Here is a 22,362-nt window from a genome sequence, read left to right as displayed (position 1 = left end):
GAACAGTATAATTTATGAAGCATAAGTAGCCTGTCATGAGACATGAAATACTAGTAGGGTTGCGTTTTTACATTTTATGTATGCAAATTAGTCACTGACTGTCAGCACAAGTCTTTATGGTGTTGAAGGGAATCAAAACATCTCAAAACATGCTAAACACAATACTGTTATTTGTTGATCTGTTATGTTTTTAATAACTTTGGACAGAAGGTTTCTTCTTTTTTTCATTGGCTTCCTTGTTCCACTAAATTTCAATCAGGTTCTTGCAATGTATTGACTAACAGTACTAGCTTTTGATTTATAACACAAAACATATATTGTTGTTACTAGGATGATTTTCAGTGTCCGGCACAGATTGGTATGGCTTGCTCTTACTTATTTTTAGATAGAGAACCTTAGTGTTACCATATCAGGACTGTAAAATGTTTCCAAAAATGTTCATAGTTCACACAAAAATTTAAATTATGTTATTTACTCCCCCTCTCATTATTCAAAACCTGTATGTTTTTTTTCTTTTGTAAAACACAACATGAGTTATATCATGGAATGTCCATGCTGTACTTTTCCATACAATGAAAGTGAACAGGTACAGTGGCTGTTATGCTCCAAAATGACAAAAAAACAACACATACAGTACCATAAACCTAGTCCATATGATGTTTGCGCGACATTACAAGTCTTCTAAAGCCATATTATCGCCTTGTGTAAGGGTTAGGGTTTGAAATGAAATGGTAGTCATGAAGGAATTTTCATTTTCGGGTGAACTTTCACTTTAGCTAGCAGAGAGACACATATTTTGATTCAGTATTACCCTGTACCTCCATAAACTGAATATTTTGCATTATAGGAATACATAGGAATTGTGCTCATGGCATGACAGTGAAGTGAATCTGACCATTATCTGACCTCACTCAAATCAGGCAAAAAAAATATTTTACTTCACTGGTGAATTTGTGGCCCTAGTCAGACAAGCCCCTCTGCAATATACACTTGAGCTGAGAGACCTGAGAGAAGTGTCAGCCAGTTTTGGCAGACTTCAAAGCACGCTTACGTAATAGAATCCACCTAGTCTGACCCAAATATGTTTTTTAAGACAAAACCAGTTCAACTCATTTCTTCTCTATACCCTAAAAATTGGATGCTGGATTCTGTTTGGTTAATGAATTGCGCAAATATGTTCAGTGTTTTGTGTCTGTGAGCTGTTTTACTCTGGATCTCACATTCAGATAGTGATGATAGCATATCGTTCAAAGTGTGCCAAATTTAGCTCGGCTCTTGTTCTTGTTATAAAACCTGCCAGTGCTAACGGTTAGAAACACAGATCAGCCAAAAATACAACAGAGTATCTCCGTTTCATGCATTTGTGAATGAAGCGAGATTGCATTTAACCTACATCCCTACAAATGTTCACAAATTCTAGTCTATAAATTCTAACCCAGTCGAAAATGCTGAGATTTTGCGTTCTGTAAGTAAATGTCAGCTTTTCCTTTATTTTGGCATATGTGATCTGCCAGTATAGAAGTTGTGCCATCAATGCATACATAGAGCAATGTCATCTCAGGCTGCTGCTCTTCTCTAGGCTTGCACCATTGAAAATGGTTGTCCTAAGTTTGGCACTTGCTATTTGTAGCTCCTTATTACACAGGCTGAAAATACAGCCATGGAAAGATCTGTCATTTACCAACCACACGCAGATATCTGCTTGTCAGGAATAATGTTGTAAATGTCACAAGGTATTTTAATGCAAGAATTGTCGAGTGTGACTTGGTATTGTGCTTTCAGTGCACCAGCATTAATGGGTCTAAACTACTGTATTTGCATGTCAAATAAATCTGAAGTATTTTATAAGAGATAAGATGAACAAAAACAAAACAACATCAACAAACCAAATCAGGGTGGCTGATATTACCACATCAGTGTTTGACAGGATGTTTTCCATCTTTGGACAGCGACTCAGCAAATACAGGACGTAACGTAATAGCGTTGTGGCATTTCTCCAAAGCAGTGAAGTTATCAGCAGCCATTAACAATCATTCCAGCCTCCTCACATGCATAATATAGTTTTATACACACTCCAGCTTAGATTTACAACACAAATGAGCTTTCAAACTTAGTTTGGTGTGCATGTTATTCTTATAAACTTAAAGTAAACTCCCTTTGATTGTCTATAGCTAAGCTTAGCTTTAGAGTAAATGGGACATGTGCTGATCTTGATTAAACTGAAAGGTGTCATTTTTGCAATAGTGGTTGACTTTCAACTTCCAACCAAAAGAACTATAAACACATTGCTGTTGTTTGAGCAGCCTGATGTTTCAGCATTAGATCTACTTACCATTCTTCATGCTGCATTTATTTGATCAGTAAAATATTATAATTTTATTATATATTATAATTTTTAAAATAGAATTAAAATATCATTTAAAATTTGCATTTTAAAATGTAATTCAGCCTAGTCTTGAAGATGAAACAGCCATTATTCCAGTCTTCTTCAGTGTCACATGATCCTTCAGAATTTAATATGCTGATTTGCAACTCAAGAAACATTTCTAATTATTATCAGTATTGAAAACAGTTTTTTTGTGGAAACTGATGCATAATTTTTTCAGGATTCATTGATGAATAGAAAATTCAAAAGAAAAGCATTTAAAAAAATCGTAACAACATAATAGTCTTTAATGTCTCTTAAAACATTCTTACTATTTAAATTTCTGATGATGGGGAGAAACCTGTTTGGAAACAGTCAATTGTGCAATTACATTTGGTGCTGCTAGTGCATAGAAATTACAGCTTTAAAGGGTTAGTTCACCCAAAAATGAAAATTCTGTCATTAATTACTCATTCTCATGTTGTGCCACACCAGTAAGACCTTCGTTCATCTTCAGAACACAAATTAAGATATTTTTGATCAAATCTGATGGCTCAGTGAGGCCTGCATTGCCAGGAAGATAATTCACACTTTCAATGCCCAGAAAGCTACTAAAGTCATATTTAAAACAGTTCATGTGACTAGAGTGGTTCAACCTTAATGTTATGAAGCGACAAGAATATTTTTGTGTGCCAAAAAAACAAAATAACGACATTATCTAGTGATGGGCAATTTCAAAACACTGCTTTATGAAGCTTTACGAATCTTTTGTTTCAAATCAGTGGTTCAGAGCATGAAAGTCACGTGATTTCAGTAAACGAAGCTTTGTTACATCGTAAGTGTTTCGAAATTTCAATGATTCACCACTGGGAGGCGTGACTTTGTCAGTTTGGTACACGCTCCGAACCACTGATTCGAAACAAAAGATTCGTAAAGCTTCGAAGCTTCATGAAGCAGTGTTTTGAAATCCCCCATCACTAGATATTGTTGAATAAAGTCATTTTTTTGGAGCACAAAAAGTATTCTCGTCACTTCAGAGCATTAAGGTTGAACCACTGTAGTCACATGAACTGTTTTAAATATGTCTTTAGTAGCTTTCTGGGCATTAAAAGTGTTAATGATCTTGCTGGCAATTGAGGCCTCACGGAGTCATCGGATTTTATCAAAAATATCTTATACATAATTTGTGTTCTGAAGATGAAAGAAGGTCTTACAGGTGTGGAACGATGTGAGGGTGAGTAATTAATGACAGAATTTTCATTTTTGGGTGAACTAACCCTTTAAAGGACTGAATTAAATGTGTATTGAATGTGGGACAGGTCAGTTGTATGTCCTTGTGAATACTCTCTTGTGTGGTTTAACAAACAGTGCAAATGAGTTTGTAAGTGAAAAGAGATGCTGCAATAAAACGTGTTATTTTTTTTCTCTGTAGGGAGAAGAGAGTTTGTGCAACGACTGAAGCTCGAAGCTGTTCTCAATGTGCACGATGGATGTGTAAGTCACTAAAGCCTTTGTTTCACCTGTACTCAGGTCCCCAGTTGTGTCTGATGTTCTTCTTTTTTTGTTGGCTAATTTTTTTCCTCTTGATAAATGTGCCTGTAGGAGAATGTGTCTGTCTGGGTTATTTTGTCTCAGGGGAATCGTTGTGCTTCTATTGTGTGAGCGTCTCTTTCTACCCACTTATCAGTGGCTCCTGTTCTTTATCTGTCAGTGATTTAAACTCGAAGGCTGATAGGTGCCAGACAACCTCTGGGGACGTAATTTTGTCAATGATCCTTTACTGCTGGGACATGTACTCTGTTTTAATTGCAAGCCTTGCAAATGACAGACACTCCAATATAATCTGTAACGAGGTTTTAAAAAACTTGCATAACCATAGCTGGTGCAAGGTTTCAGTTTGTTTGTATTAGTGAAAAGGGTTCTGTATTTTATCTGCAAACATCCTTTAAACTGAGTATAATAGTAATAGTGAGGTGACCATTGAGCATTTGAGGCCTAAACATGGGCAGAAATACAGCAGGAATAGAATGCAACACTTTAATGTAGTCTGCCAAGGATTGTTCACTATAAGCAGATACAACACATCACGTTTGTAAAAACCCTGCTGGTAGATGCCATAACTACACCATCTGGCCGCAAGGGAGCATTTTTCTCAATTGACGGCCATTCAAAAAATGGCATCTTTGAATGTATTATGCATTCTGACAAAATATGCTACCATTCAGAATTTGGGTGCAGTAAGATTTTTTTTTTTTTTTTTTTTTAAAGAAATTGATACTGTTATTCAGCAAAGGTGCTCTAAAATAATAATAAAAAAAACTACATTAAAAACATTTATAATGTTATAATAGATTTCTCTTTTAAATAAATGCTGTCCTTATGAACTTTCCATTCATGTAAGTATCCTAAAATAATGTATCACAATTTCCACAAAAACATTAAGCAGCACAACTTTTTTTAACATTGATAATAATAATAATGTTTTTTTGAGCCCCAAATCAGCACATTAGAATGATTTCTGAAGGATCATGTGACACTGAAGACTGGAGTAATGACTACTCCAGCACAGGAATAGATTACATTTTAAAATATATTCAAATAAAAAACTGTTATTTTAAATTCTAATAATATTCTAATATATTTATTGTTTTAAAGGTGCCATCGAACGTTTTTTTACATGATGTAATATAAGTCTAAGGTGTCCCCTGAATGTGTCTGTGAAGTTTCAGCTCAAAATACCCCATAGATTTTTTTAAATTTATTTTTTTAACTGCCTATAAATGGGGCATCATTAACTATGCACCGATTCACCCTTTAAATCTCATGCTCCCTGCCCATCAAGCTCGCAACTCTATAATACAGTGCATTTACAAAGTTCACACAGCTAATACAACCCTCAAATGGATCTTTACAAGATGTTGGTCATGTATGCTGCATGTATGCTTCGGGTTATGTGAGTATAGTATTTATTTGGGTGTTTATATTTGATTCTGAATGAGTTTGATAGTACTCCATGGCTAAAGCTAACATTTCACACTGTTGGAGAGATTTATAAAGAATGAAGTTGTTTATGAATTATACAAACTGCAAGTGTTTAAAAATGAAAATAGCGAAGACTCTTGTCTCCGTGAATACAGTAAGAAATGATGGTAACTTTAACCACATTTAACAGTACATTAGTAACATGCTAACGAAACATTTAGAAAGACAATTCACAAATATCACTAAAAATATCATGATATCATGGATCATGTCAGTTATTATTGCTCCATCTCCCATTTTTCGCTGTTGTCCTTGCTTGCTTACCTAGTTTATTGATTCACCTGTGCACATCCAGACGTTATTGGCTGCCCTTGTCTAATGCCTTTCATAATGTTGGGAACATGGGCTGGCATATGCACATATTGGGGGCGTACACCCCGACTGTTAGGTAATGGTGTTATGTTGAGATTCGCCTGTTCTTCGGAGGTCTTTTAAACAAATGAGATTTATATAAGGAGGAAACAATGGAGTTTGAGACTCACTGTATGTCTTTTCCATGTACTGAACTCTTGTTATTTGACTATGCCAAGATAAATTCAATTTTTAATTCTAGGGCACCTTTAATGTATTTTTTGATCAAATAAGTGTTTTTTTTTTTTTTTTCAAAAACATTTTTAAAATTTAAAACGGTAGTGTAGGTTTTTTGCAAGCAACATTTAAATCATAAATATTTCATTATATTTTAATAGACAGTAGTAAATGCAATGCCAGATTTGTTCTGGAGGGCTCTAAAAATTGTGAAATTGACTTACATTTTTTAAATCTCTGAAAAAATCCACTGAGACAAGTGGAATACTAGCAGATTATCCAGGTTTAAAATAGACCTAAATTACTGATCTGTTTTTTAATTGATTTTGTTACTTAATAGCTATAAACATTAAATAAACATACACTTTTATATGAGCATAATTCATTGAATGAATGAATGAATGAATGAATGTGTAATAGGGTTGCAAGTAACAACAGATGATGATAAATGTTTATCATAAAAATATGTGTTTGACCATAAACTACCCTAACATAAATATCTAGTTCTCTCCGTAAAAAGAACATAGAATTTGTGTCTTTTTTTGCTAACAGATGTAGTGGACATTTGATCAGATGGCCTTTCTCGATGGCCTTCCTCGTTCACTCTTTTTAAACTGTGTCAGCTGATGTATAAAACCAGGACAAATGCACACTGTGCATTTTTAACTTCAAGAAGAGATAGATGTCTTTTATTACCTGGCTTTGGGCTAACGTTTCAGGTTCTGTTCCAGTGTTGCCTCATTTAAAGCAGACTCCCCGCATTCACTAATGACACAGTTCAGGCTGCTTTCAACACTTGTTATTTTAACATGCAATGCATCTTACTACATCTAACACAATCTAATTCCATCTCCCCACTACACAAAGCAGAGCTGTAGAGTGAAAAGCGGAAGAGCAGAATGAGGGATAAATGCTTAATCCCTCCCAATGATGTTATTTTCGAAAGGCAGCGGTCAAAGGAAATGGACCCTGTGTGATGAGGTTTGAGCTGCTCTAGAAAGGGGAGGAAAAGAGCGTATCAACCTTGAGTTAATGAAATATTGATCGCTTTCTCTTAAAGGCACAGCCGGCACATACTACCTCGGTTCATTTCAGCTCTAAAATGTTAAAGCAGGAATTTATGTGATGGTTAAAATACTGGTGTTATCAGTGGAGCTCGGATAATGATGTCATCAAATTGAAACTTAGTGGAACACAAAAGAATAATTCTTCAAAATTGTGTTCCAAAGAAGTGATATGGCTTTTTGTGTCAGTAATGACACATTCTTCATTTCTCGTGAGCTATTTCTTTAAAGAAAATGATGGAGACTATGCTAAATAATGGCACAGTTTATGGAACAGAAGAAGTAAGCTTTTCTTTTTTAGAGAAAGCAATGTTGGTGTTTATATCAGCTCTTTTTCATGTTTCTTCAAAGGTTAACACCATATCCTGGAATGAAACCGGCGAATACATCTTATCAGGTTCCGATGACACTAACTTGGTTATCACAAACCCTTACAACAGAAAGGTAAGTTAAAGACAAAACTGCTAGAAATAAAACTGCATTTCACTTTTGTACTGCATGCTACTATAGGCATAATATTGGATTATTTTGAATCGCAGGTGTACAATCTGTAACATTGGTTATCAGACTATATTAGATTTTTTTTTTTTTTTTTAATTATTGGTATCAGTTGATATTGAATAAGATTTCCTATATTTTAGAGGAAATTTATTACCTTTGCCATCATCTAACACTCACTTAAAATTGATCTTTAAATCAAAGTAATAATTTAATAACACTGTGAAATGTATTTTTTAAATTAGGGATGCATGATATATCGGTAACCATGCCGACATATGTTAATTTTCAAAAATTTGGCCAATATATTAAAGCCGATAAATAATGGATTATTTCCTTTAGCTAAGACACTTCAGATGCGCACTGTCCACTAGGGGTGTGACGAGATCTCGCGAGACTAAACTGACGAGATTTCTCGGAGGCGAAAAGTAGTCTAGTGATGTTGCCATTACAGAGTGTTAGGATGATTAGGAAAGAATATGCCACCGCTTCGTTTAAATTACGCATCCACTATCGTTTTGCTTTGTATTTAAATAAAAAAAAACATTTAATTCAGTTGGATAATGGACGCCGCCGCTCCATATTTACAGAGTTACGCGCGATCGCTGAAAGTGAAAGTAAACAGGAGCGCGCATTCAAACGCGATTTCAATACCCCGCATTTTGAAAGCGGCTCCCTGATGAATGCAAGTATCTCTCAATATGAAAGCTATTTTAGGCTGGGCAGTGTAGTTATAACCATCTCTCAGCTCTGTATCATAGAAAAATGTGGTCTTATTTGCACTTTGAATATTGAGAGAGTGCGATTATGGTTCCACTTATTGTAAAGTGTTACCATGAAAACGAATAATAGTTTTCTCTTAATCTTATTAAGCACAAACAATAAGGTTCCATTTGTTAACATTAGTTAATGCACTGTAAACTATGAACTAACAACGAATGACTATTTTTATTAACTAACATAAAGATTAATAAATACTGTAGCACATATATTGCTCATTGTTAGTTGATGTTGGTTAATATGTCAATGTTAATAAATGAGACCTTATTGTAAAGTGTTAACATTTTTATTTATACTGTTTTTATTTCTATGATCAGTTTGTGGAAAGGAGTTCAGTTAGGAGGTCTAAATATGTAGAAGCTCATATATCATGTACAGTAAGGTCTGAAGAGACTGAAATCATACAGGAGAGAAGTCAGTTGAGTTTGTAGCAAAACCTTTTACAGTGCTTGAGTATTGTTGTCTTTTACTGCATATGATAATTCATACTCAGAAAGTAGAACTGAAATGACATTCATTACAAGATGATTAGTTAAAACATTTCAAATACACCTGCAGAATATTTTTTCTAGTCATGATTTCACCATTGAGGATTTCTTAAAAACAGTGTGTAAAAATCTCGTCTCGTGAACTCAAGTCTCGTCTCGTCTCGTGATATACCCGTCTCGTCACACCCCTACTGTCCACCATTTTGGTTTTGAATTGCATGAAATATGATTGAAATCACTTCAAAAAGGAGCGCAAATCTGTCATATAGGCTAAATAAAATTCTAATGAGACCATTATAATTGTGTGCTTGGGACATGGATTTTAATTGTGAAACTTTTGTTTTTATAATCATTAACATTTTCATTTAGATTTATCAGCCAATATATCGGTTATCGGCTTTCAAATGTAAAGAATTATCGGTTATCAATATCGGCCAAAATGTTTATAATGGTGCATCTATATTTTAAATGTAATCTATCCATTTTAATGATTTTATTTTTGTATTTATTTAGATAAAATTAGAATTTTTAGAATATAGAATTTTTAATATCAGCCATTTATTAGTTATTGGCAATAACATGTATATAAATTATTATTATCTGTATTGCTATCAGCCAGAATTTTCTAAACAATCTAGAAAAGTTGATGCAATGAGTACTGATCATTTTAAAATGTCAAAGCTTTATTAAACCAAACTTGTGCTAAACAGTGGCATATTTGTTGACATTTTGTTCAATTAAAATTGCCGTACTTTTGCCTTTAGGTCAAGACGACAATTCGTTCAGGACATCGGGCGAACATCTTCAGCGCAAAGTTCATGCCCCACACTAACGATCAACAGATTGTGTCCTGCTCAGGAGATGGCATCATTTTCTACACACACACAGAGAAGAGCCAAGAAATCAACAGACAGTGCCAGTTCACATGCCACTATGGCACTGCTTATGAGGTACAGGTGTTATTTAAAGAGTGCAGAGAAATAGAAATAAAATCCACAAAATGTGCTTTTGAATGTTTCTCTGTGTCGGCAGTGTCTTTGTTTGTAGTCGATGTGTGGTGAGGTAGAGGTTGACGTCTCACATTTTTTCTTTCTGTTTCTGTCTACAGATAATGACGGTGCCAAATGACCCCTACACCTTCTTGTCCTGTGGAGAAGACGGTACAGTGAGGTGGTTTGACTTGCGGATGAAGACGAGCTGCACAAAGGAGGACTGTAAAGATGTAAGAAGGCTTTGAATATGTTATACATATATACCCAAAGGCTCAGCACGTTTCTTCCCGGTAGTGGTCTGGGGAGGGGCTGCTGTACTGATCTGAGATCAGGCTCCCCACCCACATCCCTCAATGTCACCAGTCCAGCTGGTGAATAACACTGATGCAGTGCTGCACCTCAGTTATATTTCTGAGGAAGCAGCCTCCACCCTTAATTTCTCAACCCACAGAGTGTGTGCTGTGAGTACTGAATTGGCCTGAGGACATGATTGCATTTTTTTGCTATCAGAAGGCATTTGTTTGTGAGGCAGAGACAGCACACTGCTTGTTGTTTAGATCTCTGCTTGTTTTTTTGCCAGTGGTAGGGCTTTAGTTCTCAAATAGATTTAATATACAGTACATGTGAAGTGGGATTTTGAACCAATGAGATTTTTTTTTTTTTGTGGATGGGATTATATTATGTACAATATATTTTACTTAATGGGTGTGCTTCTGCTATGATAATAATAATAATAAAATAATATTAAAATATAAAATAATAAATAAATAATAAAATAATTGCCATTTGGTTCGATATTTTGTTATCTAATGCCATCATCAAGATACTGCAAAGTGTGTTAGAGAAACTAGAATTTTTTTCCCTATTTTCTAATGTTGGGGATTGAAATCCCCCCTCCCCCTGATCTGATGCAATAGCATTTTTAAATTTTACATTTTTTTTTTTTTTAATATATACTTTTTGGGCAACTGCTATACTTGCTGTGTACTGCTATACACTACCATTTAAAACTTTTGTATTTTTTAAAATTAAAACTTTTATTCCACAAGGATGCATTAAATTGTTTGTAACAGTAAAAGTAACAGTAAAAAAGATTTCTACTTCAAGTAAGTACTGTTCATTTGAACTTTCTATTCATTAAAGCTTCCTGAAGAAAATGTACCACAGATTAATCCATTTTCAACATTGATAATAATAAGAAATTTTTCTTGAGCACCAAATCAGCATGTTAGAATAATTTTGAAGGAACTTGTTTGTTTGTTTGTTTGTTTATTTATTATTTCGAGCAATATATACACACACACACAAATATATATATATATATATATATATATATATATATATATATATATATATATAATATATATATATATATATATATAATATATATATATTTAAATAAATAAATAAAATAAACATACATATTACATACATACACATAAACATACATATCTACAAAATATGGTACATGTTTCTCTGATCACTTCAATAAATAAATCATATCTTATCAGCTCGAAAAGGAGTGGGAAGAAGAAAACTTATTTAATCCCACCCCCATCTCTCATTCAAAAACATAACACACAAAGCATAGCCACTTCCTTAAAGGCAATCTTACATCAAACCAAGTAGTCACCAACTCCAAAAATTTGGAATAAATTGAACTATATATATGCATACATACACATGCACACACACAACAATGTTACCACAAGAACAATTCTTTATCTTGCATTAGGATACATATTGAAATACTATCACATACCAACAATGGGAAGATAAAATACATGACTGTACATGAAGCCATTTAGGCCCCACCCTCCCTGTATTGTGACCAGACCAACTGTTTATAAAGTGACTTAAATCTGTGACAGTGAATACTGGAGTAATGATGCAGAAAATTCTGTTTTGCATCACACATATATTATTTTTTTTAAATATAATAAAACAAAATGGGTATTTTAAATAGTAATATTTCACATTATTACTGTTTTTACTGTATTTTTGATCAAGTAAGTGCAGCCTTGGTATTCATAGAGACTTGCTTTAAAAACATATTTTTTGCCCTTCAATGCCCTTTTGAATGTTAACAAACATTATTGATTATATTCCGAATGATACTCTGTCATTCCAAAAAAACACACTCTTCTTTCTATTTGCCCTCTGTGTTTGATTCACTAATGTTTATTTAAAGATTTCCTGATAACCTGTGCTGCAGGTTTCAAATGTTACATCCCACATATTTATTTTCTGTTTGTCTATTTTACATCATTCCCCACTTTCTCTCCATCTCTCTTTCTCGTGCTATCCCTTATCAGGACATTTTGATTAATTGCCGGAGAGCCGCTACCTCAATATCCATTTGCCCCCTGGTCCCCTACTATCTTGCTGTGGGCTGTTCAGATAGCTCAGTGAGGATCTATGACAGAAGAATGCTGGGAACAAGAGCTACGGGTGAGAAATGATTCATGTTCAACATTTCAGCTTTTTGTTCTTCTTTAAATCATATTTATAGAGGAACAAATACTTGCCACATGATTGCAAGATCTTTCATATTTAGCATTCGGAGCCAAATATGGATCCGTGATTTTCGTATACTGCAACGAGAGGTCTTGAACTCTCATATGTCATTTGAAAAGGATAGCTTATATGTTTAAGTTCTCCTAAAGATGATTTCACATCCTCTGAAAAATTCAGTTCCTCCTTCAAGCTAGAAACAGAGTTTTAAACGTTTCATCATGTTGTCCTATACATTTTTTTTCTGTTTCGCTAGGTAACTACATGGGCAGAGGGACGACCGGCATGTGTGTGCGTTTTGTCCCAGCCCACCTGTCCACCAAATCCTGCCGCGTCACCTCTCTGTGTTACAGTGAAGATGGACAAGAAGTGTTGGTCAGTTACTCCTCTGACTACATCTACCTGTTTGACCCCAAAGATGACCAGGCAAGGGAGCTCAAGGGCCCTTCTGAAGAGCGGCGAGAGGAGGTAAGCTGATATCAGCGGGGTGTTCTTTGGCCATTTTCACATTAGAGCTTATGGTGTGCACCTGAGGTCATTTGTTTCAGAGAAGAGGTCATTTGCTAAATTTTAAAAACATTTACAGATAATTCACAATGCTTTACATCATTTTGAACGATAAAAAATTTAAGTATTTTGTCTGTTGTGTTTCTACACTTATATGCTAATAGGGATTAGAAGTGAAGACAAGTAGAGAACATTCAGATTTAAAGCACCCTGTGAAAATAGTCAGAGAGAAAGATGTGAGTGAGAATTTGTGGAGAGAAATGATAGATTCCAAGCACAGACTAGTGGAATAATTCATGGAAAATAATTAATTTGGATAAGCAGATCACAAGAACACAGTGTCTCTTTTCTTTTTCACATTGTGAGAGCAGAACAAAAAGAAAAAACTCAAGAACCCACAACACAGAGCTTGATAAGACTGAAACATATCTCTTGCCACATAAGTTCTTGTGATATCAGTGTTGTGATATGATTACAAATACCAAGCATTTCAGTATTTAACTGTGATATAGTTAACTTGAGTTCTGTTATAGTACAATAATTTAGAGTCACAATGAAATCAAAATTGACAATATATGTATTTTTTAATGAAATATTGCAGTATGCAATAGCACACCACAACGATACAACAATCTAATCAATTCCTGATGGACAAAATCAAGTCCCGCCTTACATATTTTCTTTTTTCGAGAAGCTGTTTCATTCAGATATACATCACAATAGGGAACAAAAGACTATCACAGCTTACAGTTCATGATGATTTTAAACTAAACTTTTCAAATGAATAAAATTCATATATAAATGAATATTTGTTCTTAAAATCTTAATTCTTTATTAGATTTATGTAATAACTTGTAATAGGACTATTTGGAATTGTGCAAGTGTGAACCTGTAGAGCTTTCTGCGCACAGTGCACATTGTAAATGAGCACAATATGAATTTAAAATGAAATGTATTAGTATGTGAAAGCTTCTTAAATCTGAAGCATTCAGACTGTATATTATGTAATCAAATCGCAACCTTTTGTTGGTTTATTAATCGCACAAGGCCAAATCGCACTTTCGATTTTAATTCCATGAGATGTGCAGCCCTAATGGAGCCAGACATCTGAAAGTCAAGAGCGACTGGTCTGGGGGGCAAGTGTGTGCAGTTAGTCTGTTCTTGCCCAAGGCAAAAAACTAAATAAAGGACTTTTGAAGTTCTCTGCACTCTTGTCTCATGCACTCTGTGTAATCCTCAGCAGTATTGTGCTTCAGCGATGCAGTTTGAAATTAGTTTTGAAGAGAAGTGTCAGAGAGGATGGATCAAAAGACGTTGCTGCTATGGTTTAGGATGTGGATCACTGCTTGCTGCACTGCTGAGTGACATTCCCCTGTTAAGACTAATTCTGGCCAGGGAATGAAAAAATGAAAAAAGGGTCTTAAAAACCATATTATGGTTTAATGAATTTATTCTGTGAGTGAAACTGTAGAGTTTTCAAAGTACTATTCCTTTGTTTAATGAGGAAATAAATAACTGAGTGCACTTTTAAGGGAATGAAACGCCAAAGGAAGTTAGACAGGCTTTGTGATTGTTATACTATGTACTAACCAGGCTTGATGCAACACGTTTCCAGCAACAAGTAATTTCTCTGTCACAATGTGTTCAATATTTGCAACCAGAAAATACAATCGCAGCCAATCAGCCAGAAGCATATCGTACATTCCTATGTGCCTCTGGATTTTTCTTTTTTTAAACAAGTCTCTTTCTCTTGCTATAAAAATAATAATATTGTGAAATATTATTACAAATTTAAGTTTTTAATATATTTTAAGATGTAATTTATTCCTGTGATGGGAAAGCTGAATTTTCAGCAGCCATTACTCCAGTTTTCAGTGTCACATGATCCTTCAGAAATCATTCTAATATGCTGATTTGGTAAAATAGAATCGAACATTATGAATCGCTTTACTATTACTTAATCAAGTTTCTTTGATCTAAACTGCCAGTCTACAGACTTGTGTTGTGTTGGGATTGTAGTGGTGAAATGTGCTGGGTCACCGCTCCGGTCCCTTCAGCTGTTGTACGGGGTGATCAGCTGTGTCCGGATCCCCCGCGATCACATTCCTTTCCAAATAGAGGTGCAGACACACGCAGAGCTCCAGTGCCGAGACAGAAATAGGCACCCAGTGCACAATGACTGCCAGCGAGTGTGAAGGAGCTCCTGTTGACTTCAATAAATCTTTGCTACAACAAGAATTTACTCAATTGTTCTGCAATCAGTGAATGTGGAGTGTCAAATTGTTGAGGGCTTATTATGATTTACTTATGCATTGTGCCCAAATGAAACTAGGTTAAATCAATCAATCAAGAATTCAAATTTACATTTTTAATACAATGCGTATTTATAAATGGTCTTGTAACAGAGCCATTCTGCAAGTTTGACTTAAAATAAACAGCACTTTATTATACCACTAGCACCCTGACAGTCTGCATGTGTCCTCTTCCTGCCTCTTAACTAAGTAAAAAAAGAATAGCTCATTTTATCCCTTCATGTGAAGTGAGAAGAAGCTGCAGTGCTCATTATTAGATTATTTTTAGAATGAACACATTGGTCTCTGATGTGTTCTGTTTGGTCTAATGTGGCTATGTTAGAGCTGGTGCTTGTCTTGTTAATGCACCCGGACACCCAAAATAGAGTGTCCTGACTGACTGAGATGGTGGAAGTGTGAGAGTGAGGCACGTGGCAAGGTGGCCTCGATAGTTTATCCCATCAACATCTCAAGGACTTTAATGTTTTAATACTATGGACCCCTTGTTGGATACAGAGACCCCCTATTACACATTGTATCAAATTTAGTGTTGTATTTCAAAGGGATAGTTCACACTAGGATAAATAAAAATTCTGTCATTCTTGCTTTCTTCTGTGGAACACAAATGAGATCCAATGTTGTTTGGACCCAAGCCCACTGACTTTCAAAATATATTTATTTGGTTTGGAACGAGTCAATGATGACAGAGTTTTCCTTTTTGTTTGTTTTGATTTTGTGTGTGTGTGTGTGTGTGTGTGTGTACTGTCCTTTTAAAGCTGTTCAGGGTTTCTTAGTGTGTCTTAAAAAAGGTTTTAATTCAAGTCTTAATTCTTAAGTCTTAATTCACCTTTACACAAATTAAGGCCTGAAAAATGTCTAAAATTAGTGCAGAAAGTCTTAAAGTCTTGGCATTAAATGCTGCATTCTTTGCAAAAAAATGAATATCTTCCTTAGTATTTTTGTCCCGTTTTCCAAAACAATCATCTAAACATCTTTAAAACAAGATATACTTGAGATGCTGTAAAATGAATTTGAACAAATTTAAAAACAAAGAACAAATTTCTGTCAACAAGTTATGAAAACTTCCCTTTGAATTAAGTTGATTTTGCTGAGCCCATTGGCAGATATTTGTTCTTGCTTTAATCATAAACTCACTTCATTTTGATCAGTTTCACAGAAAACAAGACTTCATATTTTGCATCTCAAGTAAATGCATCCTAAATTAAGATTCTTTAGACATTTGCACTGGAAACAAGACAGAAATACTGAGGAAGAACATCCCTTTTTTTCAGTGTGATCAGAAGGTACTGTAATAGACACTTCTATATTCTAGTGGTTTGGAGCAGAGGCATTTAAGGTACTTTTTTTAATTAAAAAGTAACGGATATCAGTTGGAAGTTGTATTTTTAAACTCTGAAGTGTTTCTAATACAACTTGTGTTTTTTTAAAGAACATATTGACATACTTTCTTCCCTTAAATTTATTTAGTCTCAAAAAGGTCTGTAAAAAGTCTTACATTTACCTTCATAAAACCTGTAGAAACCATAAGCATATGTATAGTACAGTATTACTGTATTTATGATGCTTAATCCATTAAAATAATCATTATTGTTGTACAAAGTCATTACATTTGAGTTGTACTACATGCGTGTGGCACAAAGAAACATTAGTTAAAATTTAACTTCTTATTTTGAGCTCTGGTTGAAGTAAAACGAATAGTGTAATTGAAAACCTCAGCTTTTAATCCATGAGGATGTTCTGTTGCACTTTGTAGGGTAGGGCAGCCAAACCCTCCTTTACCATTATTAGATCTCCCCTCATGTAAATGTTTGTTGGTCAGAATTCCTGCAAACGTGCCAGTCTAGATGATTCTAAAGTGAAGTCAAGGCTTGGGGTAGAGAGTGTTATTTTTAGGGCGTCTGAAAAGTTTTGACTGTGATTGACAGCTCGTTGATGTGTGTTTCCACAGCTGAGGCAGCCGCCGGTGAAGCGCTTGCGTCTGAGAGGGGACTGGTCGGACACGGGACCACGCGCTCGGCCTGAGAGCGAGAGGGAGCGTGATGGTAAGATGAGAACACGCAGGCATGCCTTATCGGTGTCACAAATACTTAAGACATAGCAGCACGGATGGTACATATACACAGGTGAATAAACACAGAGGGCTCTGTTTACAAACACACTTATTGGATGACTTCAGATTAATGCACCAGGAATGGATCCACAGATATGTGTGTTCTTATGTCAGAATTGTCGTTGATTGATTTTAATAGATGTAACATTTTCCAGCTGTTGAGGCAAACATTACTTTTGCCGTCTAAGGGTTGTGAATTTGAGCTAGCAAGGGATTTAGCAAGGGTTGAAGTATTACCTTTATTCATGTAAGTCAGCCCTCACCATGTTTAATACCTATAAGCCCCTTGCTTATGGCTTTTTCTGGTGCTATCTATGTAGTTAAGCATTGTAAATTACACCAGTGTAATCACCTAAAATATAATATATTTTAGTATTTCATTTCAGTTATTTTTATTTTATTTATTTATTTATTTATTTATTTTTATTATTATTTATGGTATTTTGGACTGACAGACATTGTATAAAGCAGCATATTTTTATATGAGAATCAGAAATTCCTCGTCAGTCACACCACATCAAAAATAAAGTTCATAAAACCAGAAAAGTATAACCAGCCCTCCCTCGTGTTTAATACCTATAAGCTTCATGCTCATTGCTTATTGTAGCGCTTTATTGTAAAAACACTTTAAATGACACCTCTGTAATCAACAAAAACATTTTTTTAAATATCATTCTAATAACTTATTTCAAAATATCATAGTTGTTATTTTTTATTATTTTTATTTTATTTTATTTTATTTTATTTTATTTTATTTTATTTTATTTTATTTTATTTTATTTTATTTTATTTTATTTTATTTTATTTTATTTTATTTTATTTTATTTTATTTTATTTTATTTTATTTTATTTTATTTTATTTTATTTTATTTTATTTTATTTTGAAAAGTTAAAACATTACAGCCTTGAAGCCTCAAGACAATCTTTCATTGCTGAAGAATGTCTCAGAGCAGAAACTATTCCTGATTTACCACAACTCATTTGCACATCCACTTCATCTCCAGCTGTCTCCTCTATGAACAGAAATGTTATCCGCACTGGCATTCTCCTCCATTTTTTTTTTTTTTTTTATGATCTGAAGCCCTCAGTCTCCACTGTCTCTCATTACGTCTTTAATCTCTCTCAGTACCTCCGACTATGAATATCAACAACACTCAGTCCGTCTAAAGGGGTCTTGTTAGCTTTTCACAGGGATTTAGTCCAAAGACTGCTTCACTTCACTACTTCCTGGTGTATTGCAGCAAGCTCTTGAAGCAAACATCAAGTCTCCAGTGCTTCTGCTTTCTGTGAGTGGAAAGATTTGAGGTTCTGATCTGATTTGATATTGATTATGAAGAGATATGTTGTCTTTGCAGGAGAGCAGAGTCCAAATGTATCACTCATGCAGAGGATGTCGGACATGTTGTCACGCTGGTTCGAAGAGGCCAGCGAGGCCCAGAGCAGCAGAGCACGTCCACAAACTCGACCCAGAGGTATAGCAGCTCAGATCCACAATGCATTGATTTCAACTTTGATCCTATTTGTCAATTAACATTGAATCTTGTGTCAAATGAAAGGGTGTAAAGTCTGTAGTTACTGTAAATGTCCATTACTCTAAATTTACTGTTAAAAGCTAACCTTGATGTTTGATGATTTGGCTCCAGGTACAGCGGCTCGACCAGAAGGGACATTTGCGACCTCAGAGGCACACACTCAGGCACAAGAGCCCGCTGAGGTGACGGCTGAAGGAGTGATGGAGGTGGAGCCGCCTGCCCCTGATGCTGTACTTACACCTGCTGCTCCTACTGCACCTGCAGAGCCTCTGCCCAAGTCTGTCTCCTCCTCTTCCTCCTCAGGCTCCTCCTCCACAGTGACAGCTCCTCCCCCAACTAGCTCATCCTCCATGGAGAGCGCTGCCTCGTCCTCTCTCCTCTCCTCCCCAGACACAGATCAGAAGAGCCAGGATGAGGTTACGCCCACTCCCTCGGCCACACCCACTCCTTCAACCACACCCACCCCATCTAGAGAGGCAGCTTTATCTGGTAAGATGACACAATCGACTAAACAGTTACTTTTTTAGATTGCATTTTATCATTTATATGAGACAACGAGCATGTTTACATGCACATAATTTGCCTTTTAAAGAAACACTCCACTTTTTTTGAAAATGGGCTCATTTTCCAACTCCCCTAGAGTTAAACAGTTGAGTTTTACCGTTTTCGAATCCATTCAGCCGATCTCCAGGTCTGGCGGTACCACTTTTAGCATAGCTTAGCATAGTTCATTGAATCTGATGAGACCAATAGCATCTTGCTCAAAAAAATGACCAAAGAGTTTCGATATTTTATGCATAATATCATTGCACTGCTGCAGCCATGGTACGGCAGCAAAGTTTCTTGATTATTACGCCAGAATGAGAGTATAGTTCCTAGCCATATCGGCCTAGAAAATCGCAACTTTTTATTTTCTGCCGGTCTTAGTACACAATGTAACTACAGAAGAGTCAAGTTTTAAACAGGAAAAATATTGAAACTCTTTGGTCATTTTTGAGCAAGATGCTAACGGTCTAATCAGATTCAATGAACTATGCTAAGCTATGCTAAAAGTGGTACCGCCAGACCCGGAGATCGGCTGAATGAATTCGAAAACGGTAAAACTTAACTGTTTAACTCTAGGGGAGTTGGAAAATGAGCCCATTTTCAAAAAAAGTGGAGTGTGTCTTTAAGTTCCTTATTTTGTTCTATTTAGCTTTTATTCTGAAAAATATATTTGTTCTCTTCAGCTATTAAAGGGTTAGTTCACCCAGAAATGAAAATTCTGTCATTTATTACTTACCCTCATGCTGTTTCACACCCTTAAAACCTTCGTTCATCTTCAGAACACAAATTAAGATATTTTACTTGAAATCCAATGGCTCAGTGAGGCCTCCATAGGAAGCAAAGTCACTTCCTCTCTCAAAATCCATAAAGGTACTAAAAACATATTTAAATCGGTTCATGTGAGTACAGTGGTTCAATATTAATATTATAAAGAGATGAGAATATTTTTGGAGCGCCAAAAATAACAAAATAACGACTTATTTAGTGATGGCCGATTTCAAAACACTGCTTCAGGAAGCATCAGAGCACAGTGAATCAGTGTGTCGAATCTGCTGTTCGGAGCGAAGGTCTTATGGGTGTGAAACGGCATGAGGGTAAGTAATAAATGACAGAATTTTCATTTTTGGGTGAACTAACCCTTTAAAATATTCCTATATATTTATCATTTAGTAGCATACTACTATACCATGCAAAAGTTTGGTGTCAGTAAGATTTTTTTTTATTGAAAAGTGACATTAAAGGATTAGTTTACTTTCAAATGAAAATTACCCCAAGATTTACTCACCCTCAAGCCATCCTAGGTGTATATGACGTTCTTCTTTCTAAATATCCTGATGCATCTGAGCTTTATAATGGCAGTGAACAGGGGTCACGAGTATAAGCTGAAGAAAGTGCATCCATCCTGATGCGAAAACTTCAGAAATCCAGGCTGTGATGACGTTGATGAAAAATGTATTTATTAATTGTAATTCAATTTAGCCTCACACGCAAACTTTAATCGATAATGAAAATGTTTAATAAAACCAAAAGGTAACATAACAATCAGAAAGAAGTAATTAATAGTTAATAATAAAATTTTAGAGTTTTGTAAAATCCAGAGTATTGTATCTAATAGATGAAGATCAAAAAGAATTAAAACATTTGCAGATAAGAGAGAAGAAGCAGAAGCCAAAGAGAGCAAAGGAGGGAAAAGCTAAATTATCAATGACTCAGTCAGTTTTATACCATAGGCATATAGGGAAATTTACATCCCACTCAAACTGATGTTTTTGTTCTAATAAGAAAAGGTTAAATGATTTTACCCATTATATCATAAACTGGTCAGATGCCAAAAATAGATATAAGAGTTGTTTTGACCCCCCCCCCCCCCCCTTAGGGAATTTTGCAAATCTTACACTATCAAATGTCAGCAGAAAGAATAACAGACATATTTTGATCATATTCAAATGAGCAACTAATTCTGAAAAACATCACTTCTGCAGTATTTGGCTGTTGGCAGGCGTCCAATATCTAACCACAGAGGTGTCAGCATGACCTGTCACACTGGAAGAACAATTGAACATAACAAGCATACATAGTCTTAAATATAAAATAAGAATAACCATAAGGGTACAATAACAAGTAAATACTTGAAAATATGATAAGAATTAAGATATATAAAGTAGAAGTACATAAATATATGCAATCAAAAGTAAAACTGATAAATCATAAGCTTACATTAAACTTTCTTCAGCTCATACTCGTGAACCCTGTTCACTGCCATTATAAAGCTTGGATGCGTCAGGATATTTATTAATATTTTTCCGATTGTGCTCATCAGAAATAAGAAAGTCATATGCACCTAGGATAGCTTGAGGGTGAGCTTGTGGGGTAATTTTCATTTGAACGTGAACTAATCCTTTAAAGACATTTTGTGTAATGTCTAATTCAATTAAATTCTGTTCTTTTGAACTTTCTATTCATCATGGAATCCTGAAAAATATGTATCATTGTTTCCACAAAAATATTAAAACAGCACAACATATTAAAAGAGTTTTGGAGTCATATTTCAAAATAATTCATGTATTTTTGGTCAAATAAATGCGGCTTTGGTGAAAATGAGACCTCTTTCAAAAACACATAATGTACCGACCCCAAACTTTTAAAAGTTTTATGTTGTGTAATTTTCTTGTGCATGTAAACGCAGTCATTGTATCTGCTCCATAAAGATGATGTGCTTATTATTTATTATGAGCTTTCTAATCAAATTCATCTCATTCAGTTTATACATTTATCAGCTTTCAATCATCCAACTATATAAAGTGCTCCCTTTTTTAAGGCCTTTGTTGTCCTCAGGTGGGGTTTCTTTCTTGAACATTGAGTGCCGTTAGGGCCTGCATCATCCGTCACAAACAGAAGCAGGATGAAACCTGTAGTTGTGTCTATTGCCGCCTATTATTTATTGAATGATAAATCCTTCCTGTTTTCTCATGGTGTCAGTGCAGGCATTTTTATGTGTGCGTGTTTCCGCTCATGACCATAGAACATGTGTGGAGTTTAAAGCACAAAGCATTTCTTTTCTTTTTTTTTTTTTTTAGCAGCGGG

At 35.1% G+C, this 22,362-nt stretch overlaps 1 protein-coding gene across 7 annotated transcripts in view; it reads left to right on the top strand.

The window, feature by feature from the left end:
- Positions 1-22,362, top strand: part of dcaf6 (ddb1 and cul4 associated factor 6) — a 34,722-nt gene that overhangs the window by 950 nt on the left and 11,410 nt on the right. For all 7 annotated transcript variants that reach the window (XM_067409218.1, XM_067409217.1, XM_067409215.1 and 4 more), the window contains exons 2-10: positions 3,798-3,859; positions 7,351-7,443; positions 9,530-9,715; positions 9,874-9,987; positions 12,073-12,208; positions 12,528-12,739; positions 17,039-17,132; positions 18,556-18,672; positions 18,844-19,221. In XM_067409218.1, the coding sequence (XP_067265319.1) occupies positions 3,798-3,859; positions 7,351-7,443; positions 9,530-9,715; positions 9,874-9,987; positions 12,073-12,208; positions 12,528-12,739; positions 17,039-17,132; positions 18,556-18,672; positions 18,844-19,221 (1,392 nt within the window). The remainder of the gene's footprint in view (positions 1-3,797; positions 3,860-7,350; positions 7,444-9,529; positions 9,716-9,873; positions 9,988-12,072; positions 12,209-12,527; positions 12,740-17,038; positions 17,133-18,555; positions 18,673-18,843; positions 19,222-22,362) is intronic.

This window comes from Chanodichthys erythropterus, chromosome 14 (assembly GCF_024489055.1).
Source record: "Chanodichthys erythropterus isolate Z2021 chromosome 14, ASM2448905v1, whole genome shotgun sequence".
Lineage (NCBI taxonomy): Eukaryota > Metazoa > Chordata > Actinopteri > Cypriniformes > Xenocyprididae > Chanodichthys > Chanodichthys erythropterus.
The sequence above is the reverse complement of the archived record's forward strand: the minus strand, read 5'-3'. Positions and strand labels throughout refer to the sequence as shown.